The following is a 27,471-nucleotide window of genomic DNA, read 5'->3' on the forward strand; positions in this document are numbered from 1 at the left end:
CCTGAGCCTCCCTGCCTTGTGTCTTTCACTCGGGGCTCTTTGATGATGTGCACATTGCTAATTGTGTCCGAGCAGATGCTGTCAGATGCTACGCCTGACGAAACGGCCACGGGGGCAATCCGTGGAGAGGACCTGATTTGGCAGAGGTCAAACGGGGTCACTTTCACATCAGCGTCCTGCTGCCTCCCGAGCTCACCAGGTCGGTCGGCTTCCTGTCAGGCTGGTTTGTACAAAAGCGCAAATCTATGTGACCTTGTGTGCCTACAGGCTCTGCAGAAAAAAGCTCAAATTTCATGTGTTTTGCAGAGAAAGTGTGTCGTAGATCAACATGTAAAAGAATATTAGTTTTTCAAACATTTTTGCTGGTAGAAATGTTTTTATTTTTGGCTCTAGTGGCCTTTATTTGAAAGTGCTATGACAGGCAAGTAGGGTAATGAGAGAGAGAGAGAGAGAGAGAGAGAGAGAGAGAGAGATGGACGACATGTGGAAAGGGTCACCAGACCGGGAATTGAGCCTGCGACGGCCGTGTTGAGGACCAGGGTCTCCCCCAGGCGGGCTGTGCTCAACCCCTGAGCCACCACAGCACCCCTGCTTATAGAAATTTGTATTCAGTTTCCTAAAAGGTTACACCAGTTCAGTGAACTGCCTCCAGAACAAATTGGTAGAGTCCATTTGTGTCCATTTTAGTCTTACTATCAGTATAAGTTCAGAAGGACCCAGAGGTTTGTTAGAAAACACTGACGAACAGCTTGATGAAGGCAGGAAAGACATTAAATAGATGTAGGATACAGTTGTGGATCTACACTGGAAAGGGTGGGCATTAAAGGAACGACTAGAACATCAACTAAAGACTTGTGGCAACTTTGGGGAAGCTGCAGAGATTCACAGCTGAAATGGGAGAATCTGCAAACCGGACAAGCGGACAAGCTGTGCACTGCAAAACCTTTTAATTAAATGGTGGCAAGAAGGAAGCCATTGTTAAAAGAAAACCATAGGAACTTATTTTTAGCAACGATGCAAAACACTGAGTGGTGGAAAACTAATCCTGAACATCCCCATGGTGACAGCCTGTCTTCAGAAGTCAATCCTGACGGAGGAGGCTGCAAAAGATCTCAGCACAGCAACCCTAAACATGCAGCCAAAGTTGCAATCAAACAGTCTAGATAAATTTTTTTTGCATATGTTAAGAATGGTGGGGTGCTGTGATGGCGCAGGGGTTGAGCACAGACCTCATGAGGGAGGCCTTAGTCCTTGACGCGCACATCGCAGGTTTGAGTCCCAGCCTGATAACCTTTGCTGCACATCTTTCTTTCATTACCCACTTTCCTGTCTGGCCACAAAACCTTTATAAGAAAAAAAAAAACCCAAACAGAATTATGAAACAGGTACGAGTTTGAAGAAATTTCTCCGTCGTGCCTGCTGCTAGCATGTGCTTGTTCTAAATGAAAATTAACGCTTTCTTCTTTGACTTCCAATGATTCACTTCCTGCTAAAGAGCCCCCTGGTGGTTGAAGAAAAATCCACAGAAAAGCCGCCCCGGGCTACAAACTGCATGATTCAAAGCGTGGGGAAAAAAGTAGCGGCTTATAGTTCGTTATTTGTTTTATAGATGCTAACATAATAGCTTGTATTAAAGCTTTACTTTTTCATGACGGTTCTAAAAGATGATGTCTAAGCCTATAAATCCAATGCAAATTTCAGTCCTGCAGTCACTCTTACAGGCTCCATGTCATGTGATGCACCACATCAGGCACCTCCATAGCATGTGGCGCTCGCTGACATTGCTCAGGCTGCTGTAAAACTGCTGGGGAGGACAGCTAGAAGACAGAACGAGGTTGTGCTCTTCCTGCTGCAGACAACAAGCAGAATTTCATAAATATATTCAATGTGTTTTTTTTTTTTACATATATAGTGCAGAGTCACAACCCTCCAGAGAAAACATGGCAAGAGTATCCTCCCTGGTGAATAAAGACCCTAGCAGGTTTTGTAACGCGGCATTGCTAAATTCACATTCAGGTTTAAGCTGAGCCAAATCAAATAACATATTTTAACAGCACAGTAATCACTAAATGTTGTCCAATATATATGTTTGGTGCTAATGTTATCCTAACATGCATGTAGTATTTATTCTTTTCTAACCTTTCACCACTGCAGTAAAATGTACTCGATCGACATCGTTTCAGTTCGGTACATATGATACATCTGCTTTATATTTATTTTCCTCTTTACATCCCTTAAAACGTTTGGCATGCTGAGATGTTTGTGTCACGTCTGTGAGCTACACTGATCACATATCAGCTTCTTAACTGAGAGTGCAATAACTTAACCACCAACCAAAACAAACTATATCGCAAGGATTATCGGTTCATCCCTCCAAATCATTCAGTTTCAGGTTTTCTGACCGCTTTCTCCTCTCCAGGTGGGTGAAATGCATCACCTTAACGTGACACTGAGTCACTCTCAGGAGCTCAGTGAAGTTCAGCAGTAAACTGTGGTAGGATGCCCCACGTTCAGCAACTCCAGTCTTGATAATAGAAAGGATTGGAAATGACAGACAGGTGGTCGGGTGAAGGAGAAACAGCGAGTGGGGCCAGTGGATTTTGAGGCTCTTTGTGCTCAGAGGCAACTTTTTATTATTTTCTCACTTCATGAGACATTGAACAGAGCTGATGACGGTGCATAGAGAGGTTCAAGATAGTGGGTTTAAGTGGCTGTGCAGCTACAATCAAGACCTACATCACCAAACTCAATGCAGTACATGAGGTGGTGGTGTAAAGCATGCTGCTGCTGGGACGCAGAGTGGTGGAGGCATGTTTTCTGGAGTGATGAATCATTCCTCTCTGTCTGGCAGTTCAATGGATGAGTTTGGGTTAGACAGCTCCCTGGAGAACTGCCTGACTGTCTTGTCTTAACATTTGATAGAGTGCGTAGATCAGGCTCTGGAGTCCTTAGTTCCAGTAAGAAACTCTTCATCCTTCAGATCGCTGAGATTATTTTGGGGAATTTCAACTCTGTGGATATCATTTGTAGATGGTCTCATCTTGTTCAGACATGACTTTCCACCAGTGCAAAAAACAAGGTGCACAAAGGAACACTTTTAAGACGAATTAGAGCAAAGTGTGAGGCAAACTTTTTCATCTAATAGTGTCTGACCTCAAAATGTCTCTTGTCGAAGAATGGTCAAAAATACACATTTCTAAACTTTGCTCTGTAGTTTGTGGAAAACCTGCCTAATGTGTGACTGAGATCATTTAATGAGACATTTTTTAAACGCATAAAGCAATGGTTGGTTTTATTAATCCAGATTTCTAACAAGCTGGTCGTATTTCATTTTGTGCTTCTTTCTAGGATCTGTTGTGGGCGTAGTAGCATAAATGCCGTTTCTTCACCATCAAAAATCTATACTGGAAAAAACACGGGTGTTCAATAACAGAAATAAAGTGGAGAAACGGCGTGTGCAGGTGACAGAAACAGGAGACAGAAAGACAAACACACTGACAAAGAGGAGAAATTGAGATTAAATGGTAATTAATAGGTAGCCAGCACTTTCAATTCATCACATTCACCCTTCCTATTGATCACACTGAAATTTTCATTTAAAGTTTGAAATAAGCGGCAAGACCGCCTCTGCAGAAAGCACTGAGCCACGGATCAATAGCCAGTGGATTAGAACTAAATAAGTGCAGTCGCAGAAATTCAAATATTGGATTTCAGAGCATGGCGAGAGACTGCTGTGAATCAGATCCAGAAATGCCCAGGGGGGGGTAACCAGAACGTGAAGGGAGAGCAGGGAAATGAACGAAGCAAACGGAGAGAGGCAAAGGTAGAGGGTTGCGGGTCTTTATCGTCTCTCATCCCGCTCTGTTTTCTCTACCTTTTCAAACGCTGTTATCTCTCCACTTCTCTTTCGCTGACCTTTTTACTCAGAAAATGGGTCGAGTCTGCGCTAATTTCAACTCTTTGACTCCATGCGCCGGGGGCCCTGCGGCGACAGCGGCTCCACCTCGTCTCCTCTCGATGTCGCCCACCTGCCGGCTTTCCGCCTCTACGGACGAACACGCTGCCCCGCCGTCCATTTAAGGCTGCAACCTGCTGCAAAGCACTGATCGATTCCCCCCCACAGCCGCTGGTTCGCGGCCGACTCTTTCAGGTACTCAAGAAGCGAACAGGCTGCAGGAAGGAGAGGGATGAATGAGGACACGCAGGAGGTGGAGAGGCGGGATCGAAGAAACACGACTAAATGCCCCTCCGGGACGGCACCGCGCCGTTAGCTCGCGCACGTGGCTGAACATCTCGGAGCAGATTCTGGCCGGGGCCTCTGGGCCCTCTGGTGTCACCTTGTGTTTTGGTGGAGGGCCGGTGATTAATGGGCCACGGTTTCTGCAAACGCTGGCTCCATTCCACCTGCTCTGCCGCCGCCGTTTCGTCCCTCTTTGTGCGTGTGCAGGCCAGCGCCCGTGCGAATAAGACGGCTGAACCATAATCAGAGAGCAGGCAGAAAGCAACAGTGAAACGGCTACATTCATTAAGAAGTTCACACTACAAAACACACCATCTGGTGCTGGCAGAGCGGGCAGACAAAAGAGGCAGAAGGAAGGAAACATGAGAACACACAAGGAGGGACGGGAGCTGGTTATTGTCCAGAAGTTGATATCGCGAGGAACGAGCGAGAAAGGAATAGATCCAGCGGATGGAGTAAAGCAAGAAGAGGAAAAAAAGCGTCACCTGAGAGGTGAGAAATGCCAGGAGGTCTCCAAGCAGCAGAAATTACTTCAGGATTTAGACTGGCAAAAAGAGACACTTGAGAAAAAGAGAATTGAGTGGGTCTTTTACAGCTATGGCTGACAGCCTGCCGTGTGTGTGCGTGTGTGTGTGTGTGTGTGTGTGTGTGCGTGTGTGTGTGTGTGTGTGCGTGTGGTGGGGTAACTCACCAGGTGGACACGGTACATGATGCTGATTCCCAGGGTCATGAAAGGCTTGGAGAAGTCGATCACTTTCTCGCGCTCCGCTGTGATGGTGAGTCCGGCCACGGCCAGGTCAGCTTTCTGAAAGGAGAGTCAGATCGCGCCATAAAAACAAACCCAGACACACGTGTAATCCAGTTCCGAGGAATAACATCCTCTATGTGACTAAACTGTTTGAAAAGACGACGAGGATGACTACAGAAGAAGACTAATGGTAGCCAAAACCCCCATAATACCCTTTTGTATCCTTTAGACCCTTTGTCCACCAACAGCACTATCTGTGTTGAGGATAATCCAACATTGGCCTCGTGTGTGTGCGCGTGAGAGTGTGCGTCAGTCGTTGTGAGTGTGGAGGGCACCAGAGAGCTCAGGGTAACCATTGTGGCTGGCCAAAGGAGCACTGTCAAGACAAATCACTTGACAAAGCAACGGCTGGCAAAACACACTGTACGAAACAAGCACACACACATGTACACGCGCACACACATCTACACATACGTAGAAATGCTCAATGCAGCTGAATTCTGGAAAGCTTTCTACTAATAATACAGGCCAGCAAAGTGCAACTGCAAGGGATTTTTCATCTCCCTGTGGAGCAAAGAGTGAAAGCAGTAAAGCATTGCTCTTTGTCTGCAGCAGGAGGACTAAGAGGATTGGGGAGAATAGCAGGACGAGAGCAAGCGGAGGGGAGCACTGCAGCAGGAACACTTTCTCTTTTTAGCAGAATCTGACATACACGGGATTGGATTTAGATTTGACGTAAGAGTGAATTGTGATAATCAAAGAAGCCCTCGGAGCAAGTTTAAAATGCCACGTCGAGGAGCGAAGTTGCACCTTTGCTAGAAACGCTCCATTATTCCTGTTTTTCCGCCTCCTGGACTCGGAGCCGCCCACAGCCGAGCACTGAGGCCCGTAGCATCTCCCGAAGCCCAATCCCCAGTCAGAGGCTTTGACCCTCTGTCATCAGCTGTCCTATTTTCCCCTCTCTGCTTTCAGCCCCGAAAGGAGAGACACGTGTGGGGAGCGGCTTTCCAGGCACATTTTTAACAAAGAAACGTCTTTGAAAAGCGAACGGCAGCTTTAACATCCAATAAAATATTAATGAAATGCAATAAGATTCCTGTGGCTGTCTCCTAATGCACCTTCTGCTATCACACAATCTAATGCCTGCTGTTAAGCGCCGTGGTCTCTGTGTCTAGCTATAGTCATTCATATTATAATCCAGTTAAGAAGACAGAAGGATTTGAGTCTGACCTTGGACAAATTAAACTTTGTGTAAGAGCTAAACGTGTGCAAACAAGTAGAGCGCCTTTCTTTCCAGCTGTTTTGCACTCAATACATGCAAACAAATAAATTCATTAAAGCTCCAGTAGGCAACTTTCATAAAAAAAATGTTCGTTTGCTGCATATGAAAAACATTGAGCTCCACTGTCTTTGACTTTTTGTTACTTTTAAAAAAATAAAAGTTGCATACTGCAGCTTTAAGTCCAGAAGATTGGGGCTGCCTCTGCTGTTTTAGCATCAGGTTACAATCGTCTCTTCAGCCACAAATGTAGGACATGAAGTAAAGTGACCATGTCTCCTAAAATAGATCTGAAGTGTTTGGTCCAATGAAGTGCTGCTCAAAACATTAAGAGGAATGACGTCAGAACGGCATTAATAAATCAATGAAAGTCCCTTTAACAGATTTGTTGTGCGATGAAACGCATCGACAGAAATAATAAAAAAAAATAAACCCATAACATACAAATGTGCAGAGCTGGCTTGTATTTACATCATCTTAAAAAGAAAAGTTTTACGTCCATTTATTCTGGCTGCGCTCTCGCTCACCTCCTCCTCCTCTTCCTCCTCGTTTCTGGTGAGGAGGAGGAGGAGGAACAGATGGACCTTCTTCAAATAGTTTACATCACTTTAGCTCTGTTTACTAAACTCTGCATGTGAAGAATCTGTTAAAAACACTCAGAAATCGTAAGGTTTGTACTTTTAAAATCAATTGCAAAAATATCCAGTGGATTTCATTTACATTAATTCATGTTCTTTGACGTACCTGACCTCCTGCATACCAACTTCCAGCTAACTCAGGTTACATACAAACCAAAAGCTTTGCAAAGAGTTTTGTAGTTCTTTTCAATTCTTAAACTAGATGGGAAGGTGTAACATTGTGTTCTACTCTCATGCGTCAGAGGTTTAAATAACCAACTTTTAAATAACTTGTAATGTATAGAAATCCCCTCCTTACATATTTAAGTTTTGCCAGAACATAAGGCTCTCAAAGACCAGAGTTGTCATGCAGGTTGTGAAAAGAAAATAGCATCTACTGAAAGGTGCCTTAGTTAATTATTAAACAGAGTGGAAGGAATATTTTCCCACAAAGAGTTTCCACCTGCACTCTTCAAAACTGTAATAACGTCGTCTGAATTTATCAGAGAGTAATTATATTGTGTAACTGGTTTTTTTTTTGTTTTGCTTTTTTTTTTTTTTACAAAATAGACAAAAGGGTCTTCTGGATTCTGTCCAAACTGTGAGCTTGATTGTAATTTCATCCATTAATATGAATTTGTTAAAAACAACAATATTGTTCAGATAATTTATTTGATTGGTGAAAAATGTATATCAGAGAAATCACTAGATAATCAAATTCATCTTTTCAGACTTCCGTGTCAAGTTTTCGTAAAGCTGTTGGAGCGCAGCCTGCCACTTTTTTCATTTTTTTTTTCTCCTTCTGCATTACAGTTTTGAAGAATGCAGGTGGAAACTCTTTGTGGGAAAATATTCCTTCACTCTGTTTAATCACTTGAGTAATTGTGGGTCAAGAGGGGACAACTGTGACCTGAATAAAAAACGGGATTGCTTGGATCTTGATGTGTGTTTCTACATCTATTTAGAATAATCTGCTTTGTGATATGACTTTAATAGCACAAGCACAGTGACTTGAGCAGCTTTGCGGATTCCCTCTTTTGTTTTTTAACTGCAGGTTTTTCCTAACAAAGCAGAATACGCTGCGCTGGGACTCCACAGGCCTTCTTCTGGGCTAGCACACAGGCTATCTAACACCAGTCAAAGTAATCATCCTCGCTGGGTGAAATATTATTCAGTCAGAACGTTACAGCCAGGGACACGGGAATCTGTTGTCCAGAATATCCTCAGGCTTCCCTTCCTTGCTGCTGAGCGTGTATTTCATACTGTATCTTCTCAACTTATCTTTTAAGCTCGCAGGCGAAGCTGGTCCCACATTTTTTTGCTTTTTACGTCTTCCTCTCACATAGCCTCCAACCGTACCAGATGAAGCCTTTCTTCTCCCTGCGTCCCGCCCCTCCTCATTCCTCCCAGATGACCCTATGTCCCATGACAAATTCCTCTCAAGCATGCCCTTTTTATTTTTGCGTTGGATCTCAGGCTGCCTTCGAAAGACACGCGTCAACTTAAGCAAACCGGCGAAGGTCGGCTTCCCTGGAGCAGCTTTCAGTGGGTACGGGTTCTGACTGTAACACAGGCAGGCACATCTTGCTTTACGTTCTTAATGGCTTTGCCCTCCATTAGCCCACAGAATTAAGACAGATCACCTCTTTGAGTAGACTCAGCCATTCACTACATCATTTCCTCCTCCTCCGCCTCACCCCTGCCTTCCTTCTCACATTTTTTTTTTTTTTTTTTTACTCGCATCTCCTCCTCCCCATCTCATCCCCTCCCTTTATGTAACCTTATCTGGCTGTTGGCAGACACAACGTAGCCGTGAAGACGCGCAGGACCTCACCGCGAGGTTTTACAGTAATGGCGCAGACCGATTCCAAGAGGGAGGAAGGAGGGACGAGAGCCGGCGTTTGTCGAGGTCAGTTCAGACGGCTCACGGAAAGGAGTCGACCCAAAACAAGCCACCGACGAGCTGCGACTGTTTTTGAAAAATACAATGCTTAAGCTGGAAAGGCCAACTGCTGAGTGAAAAAAACAAAACAAAACGACATACTATGTGAAGTAAAGGACATTTAGCCACTGTGAACTAAATGAAAGCAGAGCAGTCCAATTTAACTTGTCCGTCTGTGTGCGTCAGTATCAGTGGGAATTATTCAAGTTGTTGATGTGCATTTATCACTGAATACACTTGATAATTTATTATGCGTCTCAGATGCAGGCCACATGAAAGTCTCTATGTGTTTGTATTTTAACCGTGGCGGCCATGTTTTTTGGCACCTCTCAAAAAGACGCGTAAACAAAATTAATCATTTAAATTAACACTTGAAACTTAATAATATAATAAATGAAACTGAATTTATTGTGGTAGTTGCATATTAATTTAGTGAGGGGGAAAAACTTAGTTAAGAAGTCAGAAACAAATCTTAAAAAAAATAAATAAATAAGCAAAGGCAACTTTAGCATTTTCTTTTTACTTACAGAAGTACAAATATCCTGTTATTGTCCCACAATGGGGAAATATTTGTGCAGCAGCAGCAAAATAAAGTCAATTTCTACAAAGATGTGAATATGCAGTATATAAAAACAGAATAAAGAACCACATACTGTGCAACAGGGACAACATTTTAACATAAATACTAGAAATTTCCTAAGGAATATGAAACTGAATAGGTTAAAAAATGTGCCAGTGTGGGCATGTGAGCATTAAAAGATAACAGAGCATATACAATGAGTGACGATAAAACTGTGCAGATAGCAGCAGAAGCGTTATCTAGAATGAGTGAAGCGACCAGGTACAGTACACACCCTGGAGATGAGCTCTCCGACCATCCCGGTCCACGTTCCGTTGGCTCCAGGAACGCCGTAGACGCCGTCCCCGACCAGCCGGATACGATACTTAAACTTGAGGATCTCTGCCAGCTCCTTCAGCATGTCCACGCAGAAGCCTTCGTAGCGGTCATTCCCCTCCAGTTCTTGGTGGTTTGGCCGCAGCATTACGTACGGATTCTCCTGCAAAAACCACAGTGTGCATGTTGATGTTGGAGATGATGGAAAATATCCTCCACTTTAACAGCTTTTCAAATGTGTGCTTTAAAAAATAAAATAAAAAATCATGGCACAGATGTGTGTATCTTTAACATTTCATCTGACTGCGTTTCAGATCCAGAATTCCTCAGAAGATTTTAACTTCCCATGTTCTCTCTGGAGGTCATGGGTCACATGGGGTTTACCGCCTGCAATGAAAACCGAGATTTTTGGGATCTGAAGCAGAGCCAGGTACCAAAACAGGAACATCGACGGGAGAGACTTAATCCACTGTAACCAGCAAAAAGCTGGATAAGAAACAAAAGCATTTCCTTCGTCTGATCACACACACACACACACACACATACACACACACACACACACACACACGCACGCACACACACACACACACACACACACACAAATATTTACAACCTGCTGTTTGGAGATCCAAGTCTGTGTTCGACTGCCAGTTTATTTATGTCTTGTTTTGTGGTTTAGTTGATGTTGGAAAAAGATTTAAAGAGCTACGTATTTCAGAGGCCACTTTAGTGCGTTATCAAATAATGCAGTTGTTGAGCTGCTGTGGTTTGGATTTACTGTGTCACGATAAAATAAAAGATCAGATATTTGCTGTTGAGGCATCATTTCAATTGACTCATCAGTTCAGCTAATCTGTCATCAACACTAAAAAAACTTAAAATTAATGAGCAAACTTCATATGTATTAACACAATGATGTTGTTTGAAATTCAACATTGAGAAAGTTTTTTTTTTAACAGATTGCAGCCATAAAGCCACCTGTATAAAGTGGACTGTGACTGCATTCAGGAGGGAACAACATAACCACTAGTGATGTGGTGCTGAAGCTGAGGGCGAGAATAAAAGCTAAATTGTTTTGCCATTGCGAAAGCTGTAAATGCTAGTATATGACTGAGGGAAAGCTAGCCGGCTCTTCGAACAGCCGGCCTTGCACAATATATTAATGGGCTTTTATTTTGAAATTATACATCAGATCTGGTTGACATTTGCTGGTTTTGTTCCAAACGCGTCCCTCTGTCGCCCAGAAGAGAGAGAAATCACTGGAAAAATAGAGGTTTTCAGCATTGTATAATGTCCCCAATTATTTCTCATACATTATTTCTTTTTGCAACTGTCGCGGATGTGCGCTTTTATTGTGAAAGCAGCATGTAAATTGGTGTACAGTACCATAATGTCTTTAGCTGTCGCGCACGTGAATATCTTGGCTGTTCGCTAGCTTTACCGCAGTTATATGTGGGGCACATGATCGATTTGCCTCAAGGTTCAATCTATAAAAATAGTTTTATTTATTTTGGGAAAACTTGATGCCCCTCAGGTGGCACGACTTTTACTTGTGAGCGGTCTTGTTCTCATCAAAGTTAACTGCTTGGTTCCGCTTTTGAAGGCAGCAGAGAGCATCACTTTGACATCATGGACTGAACGCCTCATTTTTCCTGCATCGGTGGACGAAAGAAATGGCAGCGATGTGATAACCACAAGGATAAAGCAAATCCTAATGGGCTGTCTGCGACACACCGCACAAAGCAGATGAGCATGTCGTTTCAGCTCGTCACGGCAGGCTCAAAAAGCTTACTCAGGAGACACGCTGTACAAAACCAGCCACATTTTTTGGCGCCGTAGTAAATATGTGTAACATAAATTGCAGAGGGACGATTGAAAATAAAATAAATCCAGCGATTAATTTAACTACCGTATTTTCCGGACTAAAGAGCCCACTATAAGCCGCTGGTATCTCCGCTGCATCATATGAACTTCTTTATGTGGTTTCATTGAAGAGGGGGTATGAGTTTGAATAAATTTCTCCTTGTTCTAAATGAAAATCAGCACTTTCTTCTTTGATTTCCAATTTTGACTTCCAATGATTCACTTCCTGCTAAAGAGCCCCCTGGTGGTTGAAGAAAAATACAAAGAAAAGCCGCACTGGGATGTAAGCCACTTGGTTCAAAGCGTGGGGAAAAAAGTAGCGGCTTAAAGTCCGAAAAATACGGCATATTAATGATCTTCAATGGTAAATTTGATATAGCAATAAATTCTGAATATATTGCAAATTCATAATTTTCAACAAGGTCTGATTGAAAATCAAAAACATGCAGTATTTGATTGGATTTCATACTCTAAATGAAAGGCTGACTGTCACAAAAATGCTGAACTGGGTAGGGTAGGGTATATATATATATATATATATATATATATATATATATATATATATGTATCAGAATATCTGCTGGTGAAGTTGGGAACTGCAGAATACACATTTCCATAAATGTGTCCACATTTTGGAAAAAGTAAATCCTATTATCATGATACATTAATGGTGAAGTCTTTTAGAAAACAATTTTGCATTTCATTAGTTTATCCTTCATGCTGGATTTTAAACACTGCACAAGCTTTCAGTAACATCAGTTTGAACATGAAAAACAGACATCTTAACTTTGCAGCTCCTGAACAATGAAGCAGTTTCTGTGTTTGTGTGCGTTTAGGTGAAAATGGGAGGAAATGTTTCCATTTGTCTCTTATCTTTCTATTCCTGGTCAGACATGCCGAATAAAAATAAGCTCTGGAAACATTCAGTAAAGCAAACAATGGACAGCAACATAAACCTTTGTGTTTTCATTTCCATTGATGCCCATAGATTTTATATGTGATTTTTTAAAAACTTGGTTTCAGTTTGCTCCTCTGTCTTTAAGAGCTTTTGTGAAAAAGGGCATTTTAGTTTGTATGGACCAAACTAAACCAAAGGTTTTAAAAGTTAATCTTAAAACTTTCTTTAAATACTGAAATAAAGTTGTCGTGAAACTATGTCTTATTCAAAGGGTCGCTTAAGTTTAGAGTATAACACAATATATATATTTTTATGTGAAACTTTTACACAGGGGACTGAAAATTGTGCTTTCTGAGAAGAGGAAACCATAAGGAAATTCCTTCTACTTTCTTTAACACACCACAGCCAAATGTAAAGAAGTAAAAAAAAAAAACAAAAAAACAAAAAAAACATTGGTTTGAATCTATAAAGCAATGCAAACTTTTAAAACAGTTTCTCAGGCTTTCCTGCCTACTTATTCCCAGGCCGAAAGGAGTCTGGTTCCATACAGATAACTTTAGCAGACAAGGAGCAGCAAATGCAGGAGTCGTAAAGTGCACCGGAGGATGTTCTTCACATTATACTTCACACCTACAACAATAGAGTTCCTCATCTTAAAACCTCCAGGTGTTGAGGACGCCTCCACGCAGCCCTTTCCCGTTGTTTTTCCCCCCAGAAGCCTTCTTTTCCCTAAAACAAGCTCTCCAGAGTGCAACAAGATGCCGACTGGGATATTAATTTGAAGCTGTGTTTGAACAGAAGGCAAATTTGATCTAATAATATTCCCTTAAAATGACAGACCAATAGGAAATTGGCTGGGGCACAGGAATGGTAAACTTCAAATAAGGCTTTTGCAGAAAAGATCGAGATAAATGAATGCTTAAAAAAAAAATCAAGGAGAACAGTAGCAGAGCTTGAGTCTGCATGTGCAAATACATGAGCATATGCCTCAGTGCCTCTGAGCCTGTGTGCCAGAAAATCAGCCTCCTTGTCTGCTTTTATCAGTCAGCGCAGTGTACACTGTTCAATTTTTACCGTTGTATTTGTGACTGGATAAGAAAGCGCTCGGCGACCCAAAGGGAGTCTGTGGGAAGCTGAGGGAGAATATCAGAGGGCGATGTGGTTGATAAAACAAAACAAAGCAAAAAAAAAAAAAAAAAAAAAAGCAAAACAGAAAATGACTCGTATAGGTGCAACTCGAAGCACGTTTCAAGTATTAGGAACAAAGTGATTCAATTGAGTTTTAGATTTTGAGGTGGTGGGAATTTTAAATAATGGCTGGAATCAAAAACACGTCTCCCAAGGTGAAAAACCCTGGTGGGTTTTGGATTTAACAGCAAAAAGTTCATTTCTAAAATACTTCTGTTTCTTGAACTTTTCCACTTTGAGGGCAGCCATAAACTTTCAGGTATTTTTCTGAGATGAGATACATTAGATGATGTAAAAGTAAAGTATAATTGTGAAGTAGTGGAAAAATGATCCATATTTATTTTTTTTCTCTCTCAAAATTTCTAAATTCTCTTTGGGGATATCTGATTATCACCGTAACTTGTTTTATCTAAAGAGAATCCCAGTTAATTAGCATACAGAGTTCACTTTTAGTCAGTTTAGTCTCAGTATGCAGCTCTTAAGATCTCATAAGTTTAGCTATAATCTACTCTGGCCTTTGTTCAGGTCCTAAAACATTTAGCTTGTCATAATCATAACACTCCACATCATCCAAAAGGTCAAATATGACGAAGGCAGCATCATGTTGTGTAAATGCTTTTCTTAAACTGGAGCAGAGAAGTTGGTCAGAATTGACACAAATACAAATAGAGCTAGGTCCTAATAAATGCTGCAAAGACTTAAGATAAACATAAACATTAAAATGTAATGGTTTGTATTAGGGGTCTCCAGTCCTCAGGGGTCGGTGTCTTGCAACCTTTAGATTCATGCCTGGTTGAGCAACCTGGACTCAAACAACTGAATTATTTACTGAGCATGGATTCGAGTTTGTCCATGACGTACTGCAAGTGTTTGATTTGGTTGTGTTGGCATAGTCAAAGTTCACACTCAAATCTAAATGAAAAGCCGGTGCATCCTTCAGAAGCTCCCGCTCTTTCCGAGACGCCTCCTTCAGGACGTCATCACAACATTTCTCCATTGTGACGTCCTGAGGAGCGCTGGACTGAGAAGTAATTCCTAAGATGAGCTCAGCAGATGCGCAGTTCCCCCAGATGTTTGCTAATTGCTGCTGCTGCTAGTGTGGAGGAGCCGAGTGGGGGAGTTGTGCGAGATGGGCGCTCTGTGGGGCAAAAGCCCAGCTGAAGACGGCAGACCAAGCATTTTGGACAGTTCAATGGTTGGAGATTAAAGGATTTCTTAAACATGCATGGAAAAAATCAAGGTAAGTCTCCAAGTATGTTTTCGATGAGGGAATAACATTATAACACAATATGAAACTAAAAGAAAAGACCAACGAGGAAACCTATAAACCTCTACATGTAAAAAGCTGGTCCGGACCGACCTTTTATTTTCTACCTGTGACTGCTACATTTGTCCTAGCAAACGTTAAAAAATGAAAACCATGTATTGCTTTCTTTTTTTCCCCCCAATTATGTGCTAATTTCTCTTGGTCTGTCACACAAATCACAATAAATTTAATTTGTCAGCAGTTGTAACGTAAAAAAATTGAAAAATCTCAAGCTGCATATGTATGTGTTTAAAAGGAACCTTACTTTACTATTAGTGGTCTGAATAAATACAAGTATCTTACCTCCTAATACCATTAAATGGTCTGCTTGCAAACACTTACAAAAAAGTTAAAATGAAGTATTCCTACTGAAGCATCACTGTTCACAGGGCCAGAACAAAACAAATCCACTGCACACAATTTCAACAACACAATCAAAAGCATCTCAGAGGTAAAGATAAGCCCCGTCACTCGCATCAGAACCGCCACTAGGCCTGGTAAGGACATTTTTGCAAAGATCTAAACAATGCCTGTCACAAACTCAATCAATGCTCACAAACACATGGCTCGTGGCCTTGCAATAAAGTGATAATCAATTCTGTGACAGTTCCCCCCCACCCCAAAGCTATTTGAGAAATTGAAAAGTAAAGGTGACAGCCATGCCAGGGGTGTAAGGAAACTGGCCTCATAAAGGCCGGGCAGATGTGTCTGGAGGGCACACAGAGCCTCCGCTTCATAAATACTGCAGAGAACACATCTCCCCTCCGAGCCGGCGCTACAGGTAAGGAATTCTTATGGAGGCCTTCAGCTGAGGCCCGTCTGCCGCCCACAAGCAAGATAACGGTGACATGGCAATCAGACGATGATGAATGAGCTGTGATAGGCACTGAAAATTGCTCCGTGGTGGCTTCCCAAGTTTGGTCTGGGGACTCAATATATCCAAAGTGAAATCAAAGCTCTGTGCTCATCCAATTCTTTTTCTTCTTCTTTTTTTTTTAATATAAACTCCTTCTACAGTGAAAACATTGTTTCAGCTGCAATCAGACCTAACCCAAACACACACACACACGCCCACACACGCCCACACACACATCCTCAGTCTTACCGAGCGTCCTTGTAAAATAAGCTATTTCATCTGAATCCCATTAATGTGCCAATATGCCCTCCCCAAGCCATGGGAGTGACGCTGATAAGCGAGCCACTCAGAAAAACACATTAGCACAATTGCCTCTGCTTACAACCCACTTTGTGCCTTATCTGTTTCATCAGCGAGAAGGAGGAGGAGCTGAGTGACTGACAAATCCCCGTTCAGCGTTCAGCTGTTTGGAAGGTGCGATGAAAAAAAGGCACAAATGACAAAAAAAAAAAAAACTGAACGACTTCTTTAAAGGGGAGAGAAAAAACAAAACCAAACTCAGAGCATCTTGTAATTAGAAGAAAAAAAAAAGCAGTCGATTATGAATGGAGGATTTATCACCGTTAAATAAGTTAATCAATGAAGTAGATTTTAAATAGTGCTGCATTACTTTTATTGATGTTGAGTGGGTGCGAAACTCCACCCAGCTGAATTGGGTCACCCTGCATTAGAGGAGAGTGACACAGTGAAAGGTCTTCTTCTCCCTGCGGACACGCTGGATGTTTAATATCATTCCAGCCAGAACACCATGCAATTAAAAACTATTGCTCTCTTACAGGTTTCCTTGTTTTTTTATTCACTGTTACGCTAGAGTGCTTCAGATCATTGAACAACATTGAAGGATAATCTGAGTAATTTGAAAATGTAGTTTATAAATTACCTCGTTTATTAAGTTGAACCAACTCTACCGTCTAAACCAGGTGTGTCAAACTCATCTTCATATTGGGCCGTATCAAACATCTGAATGTTTTTAAAGGGCCAAAATGTATTGATAAAACCCATTAAACTGTTAAAATATCAATAAACAGCTGTTTGTTTCAGGATTCAATAAGTGTTTCTTAAACTTAAATACCGTAATATTGAAAACCTTTTCACACCGATCAGCCCATCCAGGATTTTGTTAATGTTTTTGTTTTTATTTGCAATTACAATCACAGATTTTCTAACACTAATTTAAAAATATTTGTAAGGAATTTTTATTATATTTACGCTAATGTATGGTGTTAAACGTGGCTTTTTATCAATCGCCATATTGGTCACAGACTGTAACTTTACATCAGGTAAGGCTGAGGCAGCAGTCTGTGTATTTTTCTTCAACCACCAGGGGGCGCTTTAGCAGGAAGGGACTCATTGCAAGTCAAAATTGGAAATCAAAGAAGAAAGTGCTACTTTTCATTTAGGACAAACACATGCTAGCAGCAGGCATGACGGAGAAATTTCTTCAAACTCATACCCCCTCATCATGGAAACAACACGAAGAAGTTCATATGATGCCGCGTTAAGCTGAAGGTTATCGATCTGGCAGTACAGATCGATAACCGCTGCCTGTAAGATCGGCGTGAACATATCCATGGTTCAGCGTTGGAGACGCAGGGCTGCATCCTTAATAGCAGATTTATTAAGTCCTTGTGGAAAACAGAGAGTGGCGGAGACACCAGCGTAGCCCAGTGCGGCTTATATATGTACGTTTCCAGGTGTTGTTTTGTTTGTTTCTTTTTTTAACAAAAGCTTTGAGTGCGTCTTATAGTGAGGTGCGCTGTATAGTCCGGAAAATACAGTAATCTGTTCTCAAGTTTCTTTAGATTGGGATCTTATTGTACTTTGTGTTGTCAGACTGGGTCTGTTTATGTGATTTATTGATTACACAATGTATAGCAGTAATCACATTTTTGTGCCCTGAAAATGAGTATTTAATTAACCACATTTTTTGACAGCAGAGTTCAATTTCAAAGAAGTGTTGGGGGGAGGATTACTGTTTCACATGGGGCCAGATGAACAGTTTTTCTCCATTAATGAATAAAATCATCACTTGAAAGCAACTTTACATGTTTTTATATGTTTTTTTAAATATATTCCTGTATGTGAAACAAAAACTAAAATGGAAAATAGAGCTCTATGAGGAGGCAAATGCTGCAAGTATATTTTGTTGAAAGTTTTTCATTTAAGTTCAACATTTCTTCTTCTCGGTGATCTGAATCTGAACAACCCTGAAGCCTTTTAAGGCATTTCAACCACAACAAACATGTTTAGGAGAATAATTTGTATCTTTTGAAGTGTTGCAAACACCATCCATCATTTCTTCAGTTCTGTCCAGCCACCAAAACACCATGAGACTAGTAATGATGAAACCTCTCGGTGGGATAATGGGTTTATGCCCCATGTGATGTTTCCTTTAATGGCCACACCGATTAGTTCTAATGTTACCTGATTACAGCACCTTTTTGTCTTAAAAAGTCATTAGTAAAATCCAAAAATCCTTTTTTTTGCTTATTGCCTAAAGCCAAAACACAAAGTTTGTTGAGGTCTTTAGACAGAAGCATCTGGTAAGTATTTCATTTTCTCCACATTTCTCACAAAGCTATGCTAAAATTGGGTTATTATTTCCATTCACTAAAGTGAATAATAAAACAAAAAGTTTAGTTGACATTTTTGAAAATTTAACATAAAACTTGACATTTCTACCACCTAGAGAGTAAATTAAGTTTCATAATTCAGAAGCGAACAGACGTGTCTAAGGAACAGAAATCAGGTAATCAAATTAATGGGCTGTTGACCTTCAAAACTATATCGTGTCAAAGCACAAGTCTCTGAAACATAAAGAAACCTTTTTAGGCAGTAATGAACGCCCTGGAAAGGTTTGTGACAACCAAACCTTCTGTAAACCTGACTGCTCGACTACACAGTGATCAGTGAAGAACGGCTTTGGTAAAAGAGGCAACCAAACACTCAACACTCACGTAGGTGGAGCTTCAAAGACAGAAGAACCATTTAGAAGGTAAATCATTGTCAACACTTTCCACCAAACAGTTTTTTTCCTTTTTTGGTAGAATAGCCATATGGTCATGGATCTTCTTGACTTGAACTCCTTGAACCAATATTTAGTGAAGTCAGACACTGCTCATCACCTGGCTCTTACCTTCCCAGGGCAGCTGGGCAACAATTCAAGTCAACAGTAAAAAGAATCAGTCAGACAAAAAGTGATTCCTTAAGAAAACCTGTCCTAGAGCGTTTTGTGCCTCTGACCAGATTCTAACTTGACAAAGAAAAAGGTATTAATCCAAAGCTGTAGACACTCATTTACATGTTTGTTTTTATTGTGTCAGAAAGCTCAATAAAAAAGCTGCAAGAAGCTTGAAGCTAAGTTGTTTAATCAACAACCACTTGAGGAAAGGATTAACAGAAATGCCAGGACACCTGAACAGTTTTTCAGTTCAGTACAGTGAACTGAAAAAAAAAAAAAAGTCATGAAAAAAGGTCAAAACTTTATACAGTTTGACTCCCAAAGGGATTAAGGCAGAAAGAAAGAAAAATGGCAGGATTTTTGCTACCCCACTAGAGACATTTGGGTTTAAAAATATGAACAGACAAAAGGTTACATGTTAAATGTCATGCCAACATGCACTCTGTAGTTTAGCCTATTTCATACATGTCTCCAGGCGTGACTTATCTGCCTATTCAACCGGCCCTGCTGTAACTCCTGCTTTTCTCTCAATTCCTGTAAAGTTACAATATCCACCACCTTCTTGCCTGCTTTTCTTTTTCTCTTCCCGATCAGCTCTTTAGCGCTTAAACTGTTCCAGGTTTTACCATAACTATTTCTTTTCTTGATCATCTTCCTCGTGCTACAGACTTTGCCTCTGCCGACTCTCTCTGTAAATGCATTGGGTTAGAGTTTTATAATGCCAATACATAAAACTGGAAATAATCTGGAAATTTTGAATTAGAAATGTAAATTCTTTAGCGCAGTGGTTGTCAATGCATTCATTAAAAGTACCATTATCGAAAGGTTTCATCACAATGAGATGCATTGCCTGGTATGAGATTCCTATTGGATAGTTACTGAATGAAATGGTCTTCCACTTGGCAACAAGTTATTTATTCCCAACTGATGCAATGAGAAACGTCTCGTTTCTTAAACTGCCACATCCTAGTTGTGGAAAAGAGGTTGGATTTTTTTTAAACATGGGTCAAATTATTGGCATGGAAAGCAGAGACAACGTCAAAGGAGACTGAATAAAATTGGTTTAAAACTGCCCAAAGTTTTTTTTCTACTCTGAAGCATAGTGATGAACCATCATCTATGTGTTAGGGAAAAAAAAAACAAACAAAAAAAACTGGATAACTATGATCACCACTTAAACGTTTGCAATTTTTTCTTTGGAGCTGAGGCCACTTCAAATGAAACTAATCTAAAGAGGAAAGCTGCTCTGTGGTGTGACAAACAAAAAAAAATCTAAACTTGAAACTTTTTGGAAATCACAGATGTGGGAAAAACATGAACATCCTCCAGGCAAAAGACGAGGGAGACCATCTGGCAAGTAGTCAACAGTAAGAATCAGTGATGGAGCAAGAGTGTACAAGGTTTGCATAGCTTTCACCTCAGTGAAGCTGCCATTAATGTTGGAATATATACAGGTTTGGGAGCAACATATGTAATTTTTTTTTATTCTTCAGATATCCTGAATGACAATACCAAGCTACATTTAACACATTTTACAACTGGAAAAATCCAACAGTCGCTGAAAACATTTGGTGCACGATAAAATAAAACATGCAGATGAGGTAGCCTACAGCTCTTCAGTTTTCACACAAATAAATAAATAAAAATGGGGGGAAAAGCTGCAGCAATAAGGGCTACTATTCCAAAAACGGACCTGGAATGTGCATACTTACCAAAAAACAGCATGTAAGTGCCAGTATTTCATATGTTGTCTTTGTCATTTCAAACTTAGCTCCTGCAAGCTGAACGTTTCTTGTTTTATTGCTATGTTTCACATTATCCAAATTTATTTTAGAAACGAGGTAATAAAAAGCTTAATCTTCGCAGGAAAATTGGTAAATTGTTCCGGATTTACACTCACGGGGGAATCATTTAGAAAATTGCAAGAACTTGTAAAGAAGATATAATGAGTGAAGTTCCTTTTTGATGTGCACTGTTGTGTGAAGCTGATTAAAAAAATACTTTCAATGGTAGTTCATATCCTTCTATCTAGTGAAAATTAACTCACACCAAATGCAAAACTGCCGAAAATAAATTTGAAGAAATTCACTCAATACCGAAGACATAAACCGAAGTGAAATTGCATAAATATTAAACACGAGACGTAATGTCAAAGAGACAGAGGCACAAAGCGACTCCCAACAAAGGCTGAAGATGGTTGACGTGGTAAATTATTAGCTTCTGCCGACACACTGTGATACAGCCTCATCTAAGGTACTCGAGTTACAAACAATAGAGCAGCCACAGTTCCTCTGATCCCAGGAGGGCTGAGTTTGGATCTGAAAACACAAAATGGGTTTTTGATATGGTAATATTCTGTCGACAGCAGGATGTCAGCCACATGCAGAACAGCCAGGGACTTGGGCAAACAGAAAAGACACGAACAACCGGTGCATGTGTGTCACTCTGCCCGTGCATACGGGCCCTTACCAGTATTGTTGTGATTGTAAGAGTTGTGTTGAAGAGGGTGTCTGTCACGTTGATTGATGGAAGAGTTCTCTCCATGGACAGTCCATCTTCAGAGTGCCACAGGCCAATCTACAAAGCGACACACACACGCACGCACACACACACACGCACACGCACACACACACACACACACGCACACACACACATGCACGCACACATAAAAACAGAGAATCAGTCACCAAGTCCATCAGCTGGGAAAGGCCAACACAAACAATCTGCGCTTAATTTTCTCCCTTCTCACTATCGGAGAATCGGTGTGACCTTCAGACAAGGCGGGAGATCTCTGCGGCGTGAGGTGAGGCGTCAGGGAAACTCGGAAAGAAACGCCGGAGGAAATAAAAATAACGTGCCTGGCTCATGGAGGCATGTGCACAGGGCATGTGTTCAATCAGAGGCAACAGAATGCATTCATTAAAGCAATTACCCGCAAATCCTGCGGTGCAGAGCCAGACTCTCTGCACAGCTCGAGTGGAACTTAACACCTCTACCTCACAGAGCGTCTTAACTCGCATTCCCGGCTCTGTCTGTCATTCACATCTCCCGTTTCATTCATTTACGCAGCTCAGGCTTATAAATCCAACATACTTTAAGCCATGCAGCTTTTATGTGTATGTCTATTTTTTTGTTTTTGTTTTATTTACTTAGATTTTACTTGATCTTTTCAAAGATTTTAATTTTAAGAATAATTTTTCATGCAAATCTGTTACAGATTTACAGTCATGGTGTACAAAAAAAAGACAACTTTTTAAAAGCTTTGATCTGATCTGTATTGACAGATAGATGCCATTTCTGCACATGGTTTGTTTCCAAGTACGATGGATGCAAAGTAGGGTGATTTAAAATTCACTTGTAACTTTCGTAATAGTTCATACGATGAAGTGTTAGGGTTCTGTAAGCATTACATACTATAATTATTTATGCAGCTGGTGCAGAAACATGCAAGTTCAGTATCTGTTGCTTACAGAAACTGAAACTGTCACTGGAGTTTTTACCCAAAGACAAACAAAAGACCAACAAAGCATTTAAACGTGTGAATTTTATTTTATTTTTATTTTGGTTTTGTGGAACATTTTTTTTTAAATCTCCAGTCAAAAGTCAATCTGTAAAGACTATCTTCAAACTTTGTGAAATGCAATAATCCTTACTATTACTGTGGAAGTTATTGCCATAAAACCCCCAAAATGCAGCACTTTTCAGAACATAACATAAAAAAACATATTGTCTATAATCTACCAACAGCTTAAAAAAAATAAATAAATAAAAAAAACACACCTTTGTCTCTGCTTTTCATAATTAAAAAGAAAACGTTTATCATAATAATCAACGCTCGAAGTTTATGAATAAGTGAAGATAATGAACATAAAACATATTATCTATATTAGACTTGAAGATGGTATCAGTTACTCTTGATTCACGAGACCGCTTCCCCATTTACTTAGAAAGTTTCAGTGTCTGGAGTCGGGCCAGAGACGGTGTTAAACCACCAATGATTGAAGTGTTATTAAAAAACATGGTCACAGTTTGTTTCACGGCTAAACTGCTGAAAGTGCCGGGAGATTTCGGCCCATTCATGTTGATCCGCGTTGGATTTGGACGCCATTTAACCACTTTTCCAACGCTGATGATGAATTCTGATGTGAGCGATATCAAAAGGAGGAAAAAGAGGGGGTTGGGGGGGAGCAAGAGACAGCTCCCAGAATCAAAGATTTCCTTTGAGAGAGCATGATCAAAAAGATCCTGCCTTCCATTTCCTGTGGTGCACTCGTTGGGGGGAAAAAAACAGCACCTTGCTCACACAAACAGACTACACCGCTCCTCAAACCTCCCTCAACTCTTTGCACACCCTGCCACTGATTGCCTCAAGAGGCAAAGAGAGAGAAAGAGAAGGAGTGGGAATGAGAGAGAGGAGGCCGGGGAGTGAGAAAATGTGAGCGTATATACCGCAGTATGGTCAAAAAAAGCGGCCAGTGAAATATGCCGTTGCACAATCAGTGTACACAATCAGCTGCCAGAGCCTGCGGAGGTGGTGGGAGGTGGGGAGTCTTTAGCTTGGCTTGGCGCTGCAGGTGACATGAAAGCCTGAGCATGAGGGTGACTGAGAGGCTAATGGGATGAGGTGGCACCTCGACTCCAGCCAGAGACGAGTGGGTGGAGAGTCAGAGCGATGAGGGAGAGAGAGCTGACCCCATGGTAGCCCGCTCGTCACCCTTGTTCGAGATGCGCATTAATAAGAGATCTAATGTTCTTCAGATGCTTCGGCGAAGAAAAGTTGTTTCCCAAAGACTGGAAACTTTTCATACTTTAACCATTACTTTGAATCAAAGCATCATGCAAAAAGCAGTGGCTTGCAAGAAAGTGAATATCCTGAAAAAAAGAAAAAACTTTCACATTTTGGCGCATCAAGACCTCAAACTTAAAGTGATGGAACAGCATAAAATTTTAATTTAAGATTTAATTTGATATTTAGATTCAGCTTTATTTGTGTCCCCGAAGGACAATTCATGTTATAGCAAGAGAAGAAGTGAAAAATAAGAGACATGCAATTAAAAGTCGAAAATGACGTGAAAACACAGGGAGCTGAAAGAACAAGAGCAGCAGGATGTATTCAGAGCTTCTCCTGTGATTACAGCTGCAAATCTGTTTGAGTATTTCTATCAGCTTTTCACATCTCAACACTAAATTTGTTCCTCCATTTTTTCTTTTGCAAGACAGCTGAACATCAGGCAAGTTGGATGAAAAATGTCTGTGCACAACAATTTTTAAGTTGTGCCACAAATTATTGCTTTGGGTTGAAGTCTGGGCTTTGACTGGGCTATTCTAATATGCAATTAAGCTTTCATCTGGCTGTTTGTCTCAGCTCCTGCAAAATTTCCACTACCTTGGAACAGTTTTCCGACATCTCCACAACATGATACTCTACAGCCATGTCTTCAGGTGGATGGATGGTACTTCTTGGGACAGAAATCAAAGTTTGTTTTGATTCTTCTTCTAGTGGCGACAGTGGAGGAGGAGGTAGGAGTTTGACGGTAAACTGTGACTGCAGTGAGTGAATGGGTGAATGAATGAAAGCGCTTTGGCGTCCTCTGGACTGGATAAAGTGCTACGCAGGTACAGGCCATTTACCACTCCACCTGTTTGCTGTATGCCCTACAGGGTTGTAGCAAACTTACGACCAATAACATGTATCGCCCTCCTGAGTGTTTTTCCTGCCTGAACTTGGGATTGTAGCTCCTCCAGAGTCATCATGGGCCTCTTGGCTGTTTCTCTGATTAACACCGATCATATCAGTGCGTTGGTGATATGCAACGCATATCTGAAAATGTTGGTGATATGCAACATTTTCAGATGATGGACGTAACAGGCTCCATGCAGAGTTCAAACTTTGTGATATTTTATATGAGACTACTTTAACCCTATTTTAAATGTATCTAACATGTTCTCCCTGCCATGTTTGCTGGGTTCCTTGATCTTCATGATGCTGTTTGCTCACCGATGCTCTCTAACAAACCTCAGATTGTTGAACGGCAAAGGAGAACTCTTTTTATGTATCATCATCAGATTAAAGGGGGAATCAGTATGTACTTGTTAGATGTTAATTTTTAAGAGCATTTAATGGTGCTTACATTGTGGGAAAATGAGAAAAAGTTTATGGGGCCGTAATACTTTTTGCGTCTTTGTGCTGAGGCGTCTCGTTGTTTATGAATCAAACAGCAATAAAGTGTGCGGATAATCACTACATATTGGAGCACAAATATGATGAAAGGATGACAGCGAGTAGTCTAAAAGCTGAACTGACAAACTATAAAACGCTAATTAAGCTGATGAAACATTTATCAGTGAGCCGCACAGTCTGCCATTAATCAAACGGCTCAGATGAAACATCTGTAATCTTCTGTCATTGTCTTTGAAGCACACTCAGCAGTAATGGTGCAGACTGTGTAACTTGTAACGTGAAGCGAATCCTAGTGTGCCACATCAATCTCGGCGAGGCAGAAACAACAAACCATCCCATGAAACAAAGGTTATTACAATCACAGCTCCAGCAGAGGCTCTATTTGACTCCTGCTTCTGTCACACAGAGAGGAAGCTGCGTACTTTCAAACAGAGAACCGTTTTCACCGGGGCGTCAAACGCTGCAGCTGAGTAAAAGCCTGTAGTGTCTCTGACGCAAGCGGCAGATGCTCAAAGAGAGCAGGCGAGAAGGTTGGTGGAGGTGAGTCTGTTTGGGTTGGAGCGTGATTAGTCCTTTTCCATTCAATCGATGCGCATACTGCGTCACCGAGCTGCATCAGTAGGAACACTTATGTCAGAGCAGAATCACTCTGTGTCAGTTTCTCAAGGCCAGGTTTAAATTACAAGGAGGCATGTGGCAGGAAGCTTTCAAAGCAGCTGTGTTGACTTTGCTGTACTCATATTTTGTCACATACCAAATGTTTTTTTGTTTTTTTTGCTTTTTTTCCAAGGCTACTCATACAAAAGACTTAAAAAATACATTTGATAGATATTTAACTGTTTAGGAGGTTTCAAAAACCCAAACGGAACAACCACAAAAACAAGAAGAAACTGCAAAAATAATAAATATCCTGTGTAAGTGCGCCATGTCCACGACACAATTAAAGGCTGCGAAAGGTTGTCACTCCCCAGATCTAAAGCCACATTTAAAAATGAGGCCGTTATCTACACAGGAAAAACATGCCTGCCTTGATCGGACATAAAAACCACAATTAAGCTGAAGGCACATAAACTAGCTATTGTGTTGTCAAGAAAAGATTGATGTTTGGCTTTTAATAAATCCTTTTATTTTTTTTTATATGTTTAATGCGGCTAGACAGTCTCAATCTCAGCAAATGTGCTCATTCGTTTGAAAGCTGAGGTTGACAACAAGGTATTAAGCGATGCCTTAGGAGTGAGGACATAACTTGCCACTACACAAAGTGCTTAAACGTTAAAATCTCTTTGAAAAAAACAAACAAAAACAAGGCAGTGTTATCTTCTGCAGAGAAAAGACAATTACTGTGCATTGAGGAGCCCGATTCAGCCCAGAGTTTAGAACCATTTGGTCTCCGGAGAAACAGACTTTTTAAGAGGGGAAAGAAAACAGAGGAGCACAACCAAAAAGAAAAGAGGAGCAGATGGATGCAAGATGAACGTCAGTCACACACTGAGTAGGTGTGGTGAGGCTGGCAAATGGAAAGCAAATCAATGACAAACTATATGGAGCAGTCAGTCAGATGGACAGAACATAGGGCGGAGAGAACAAAAGAAAGCAGCAGAACAACAGAGAGAGAAAGCTTGTGGGCAATGCGGATGGGAAATACGTGCAAGGAGAAGACACATGCACAAGAAACAGAAAGAGACAGCAAGTGAGACGGCGAGAGTGACAACAAGTGGAACGGCGCCCTGTGAGGGATTACCCCGGGTTCATTCTGCAACCGGAATTACAGCATGAGGAAAAGATTAAGGCGGTTGACCACTGAAGCGTCAGGATTGGCTGATTTTTTCTTTTTTCCGTCTGTCAGACAAACATTGTATCCAATACGGTGTAGCAGCATTGTACTGTGACAGGCGCATCCATCATACGTGGGGAAAGCAACAGCTACCATTATCGAGCATAATGTCACACGCCCCACTTACAGTGAAGCCAAGGCATTCAGGTGTCACAGGGACGTAAATGAGTTCGAGTCGAGACGGAAATATGCGGCGGCTTAACGCTTGGGTGGCTGCTGTCTGCGCAGCTGAAGTAAAGTAGCCTCACCAGCCTCTGAGGAAAAACTCTCACTTGTGTCATGGCGGCCTCATGTGCGTGAAGACAACGTGCGCCAGTCACCACCAGTTTAACGAACATCTAACCAAGGAAAACAAGACTCGCTTTCCCTCAGAGTGAGAGGAT

General features: G+C 41.2%; 1 protein-coding gene across 1 annotated transcript in view; it reads right to left on the minus strand.

The window, feature by feature from the left end:
* The window catches only part of grik4 (glutamate receptor, ionotropic, kainate 4), a 198,448-nt gene that overhangs the window by 22,441 nt on the left and 148,536 nt on the right, over positions 1–27,471 (minus strand). Inside the window, exons 10-12 of the mRNA XM_088011928.1 lie at positions 21,543–21,650; positions 9,681–9,884; positions 4,932–5,045 (exon numbers count right to left, since the gene is read on the minus strand). Coding sequence (XP_087868054.1) covers positions 4,932–5,045; positions 9,681–9,884; positions 21,543–21,650 — 426 coding nt within the window. The remainder of the gene's footprint in view (positions 1–4,931; positions 5,046–9,680; positions 9,885–21,542; positions 21,651–27,471) is intronic.

Source organism: Poecilia mexicana, unplaced genomic scaffold (assembly GCF_051168715.1).
Source record: "Poecilia mexicana isolate PSO_F unplaced genomic scaffold, ASM5116871v1 scaffold_13, whole genome shotgun sequence".
Lineage (NCBI taxonomy): Eukaryota > Metazoa > Chordata > Actinopteri > Cyprinodontiformes > Poeciliidae > Poecilia > Poecilia mexicana.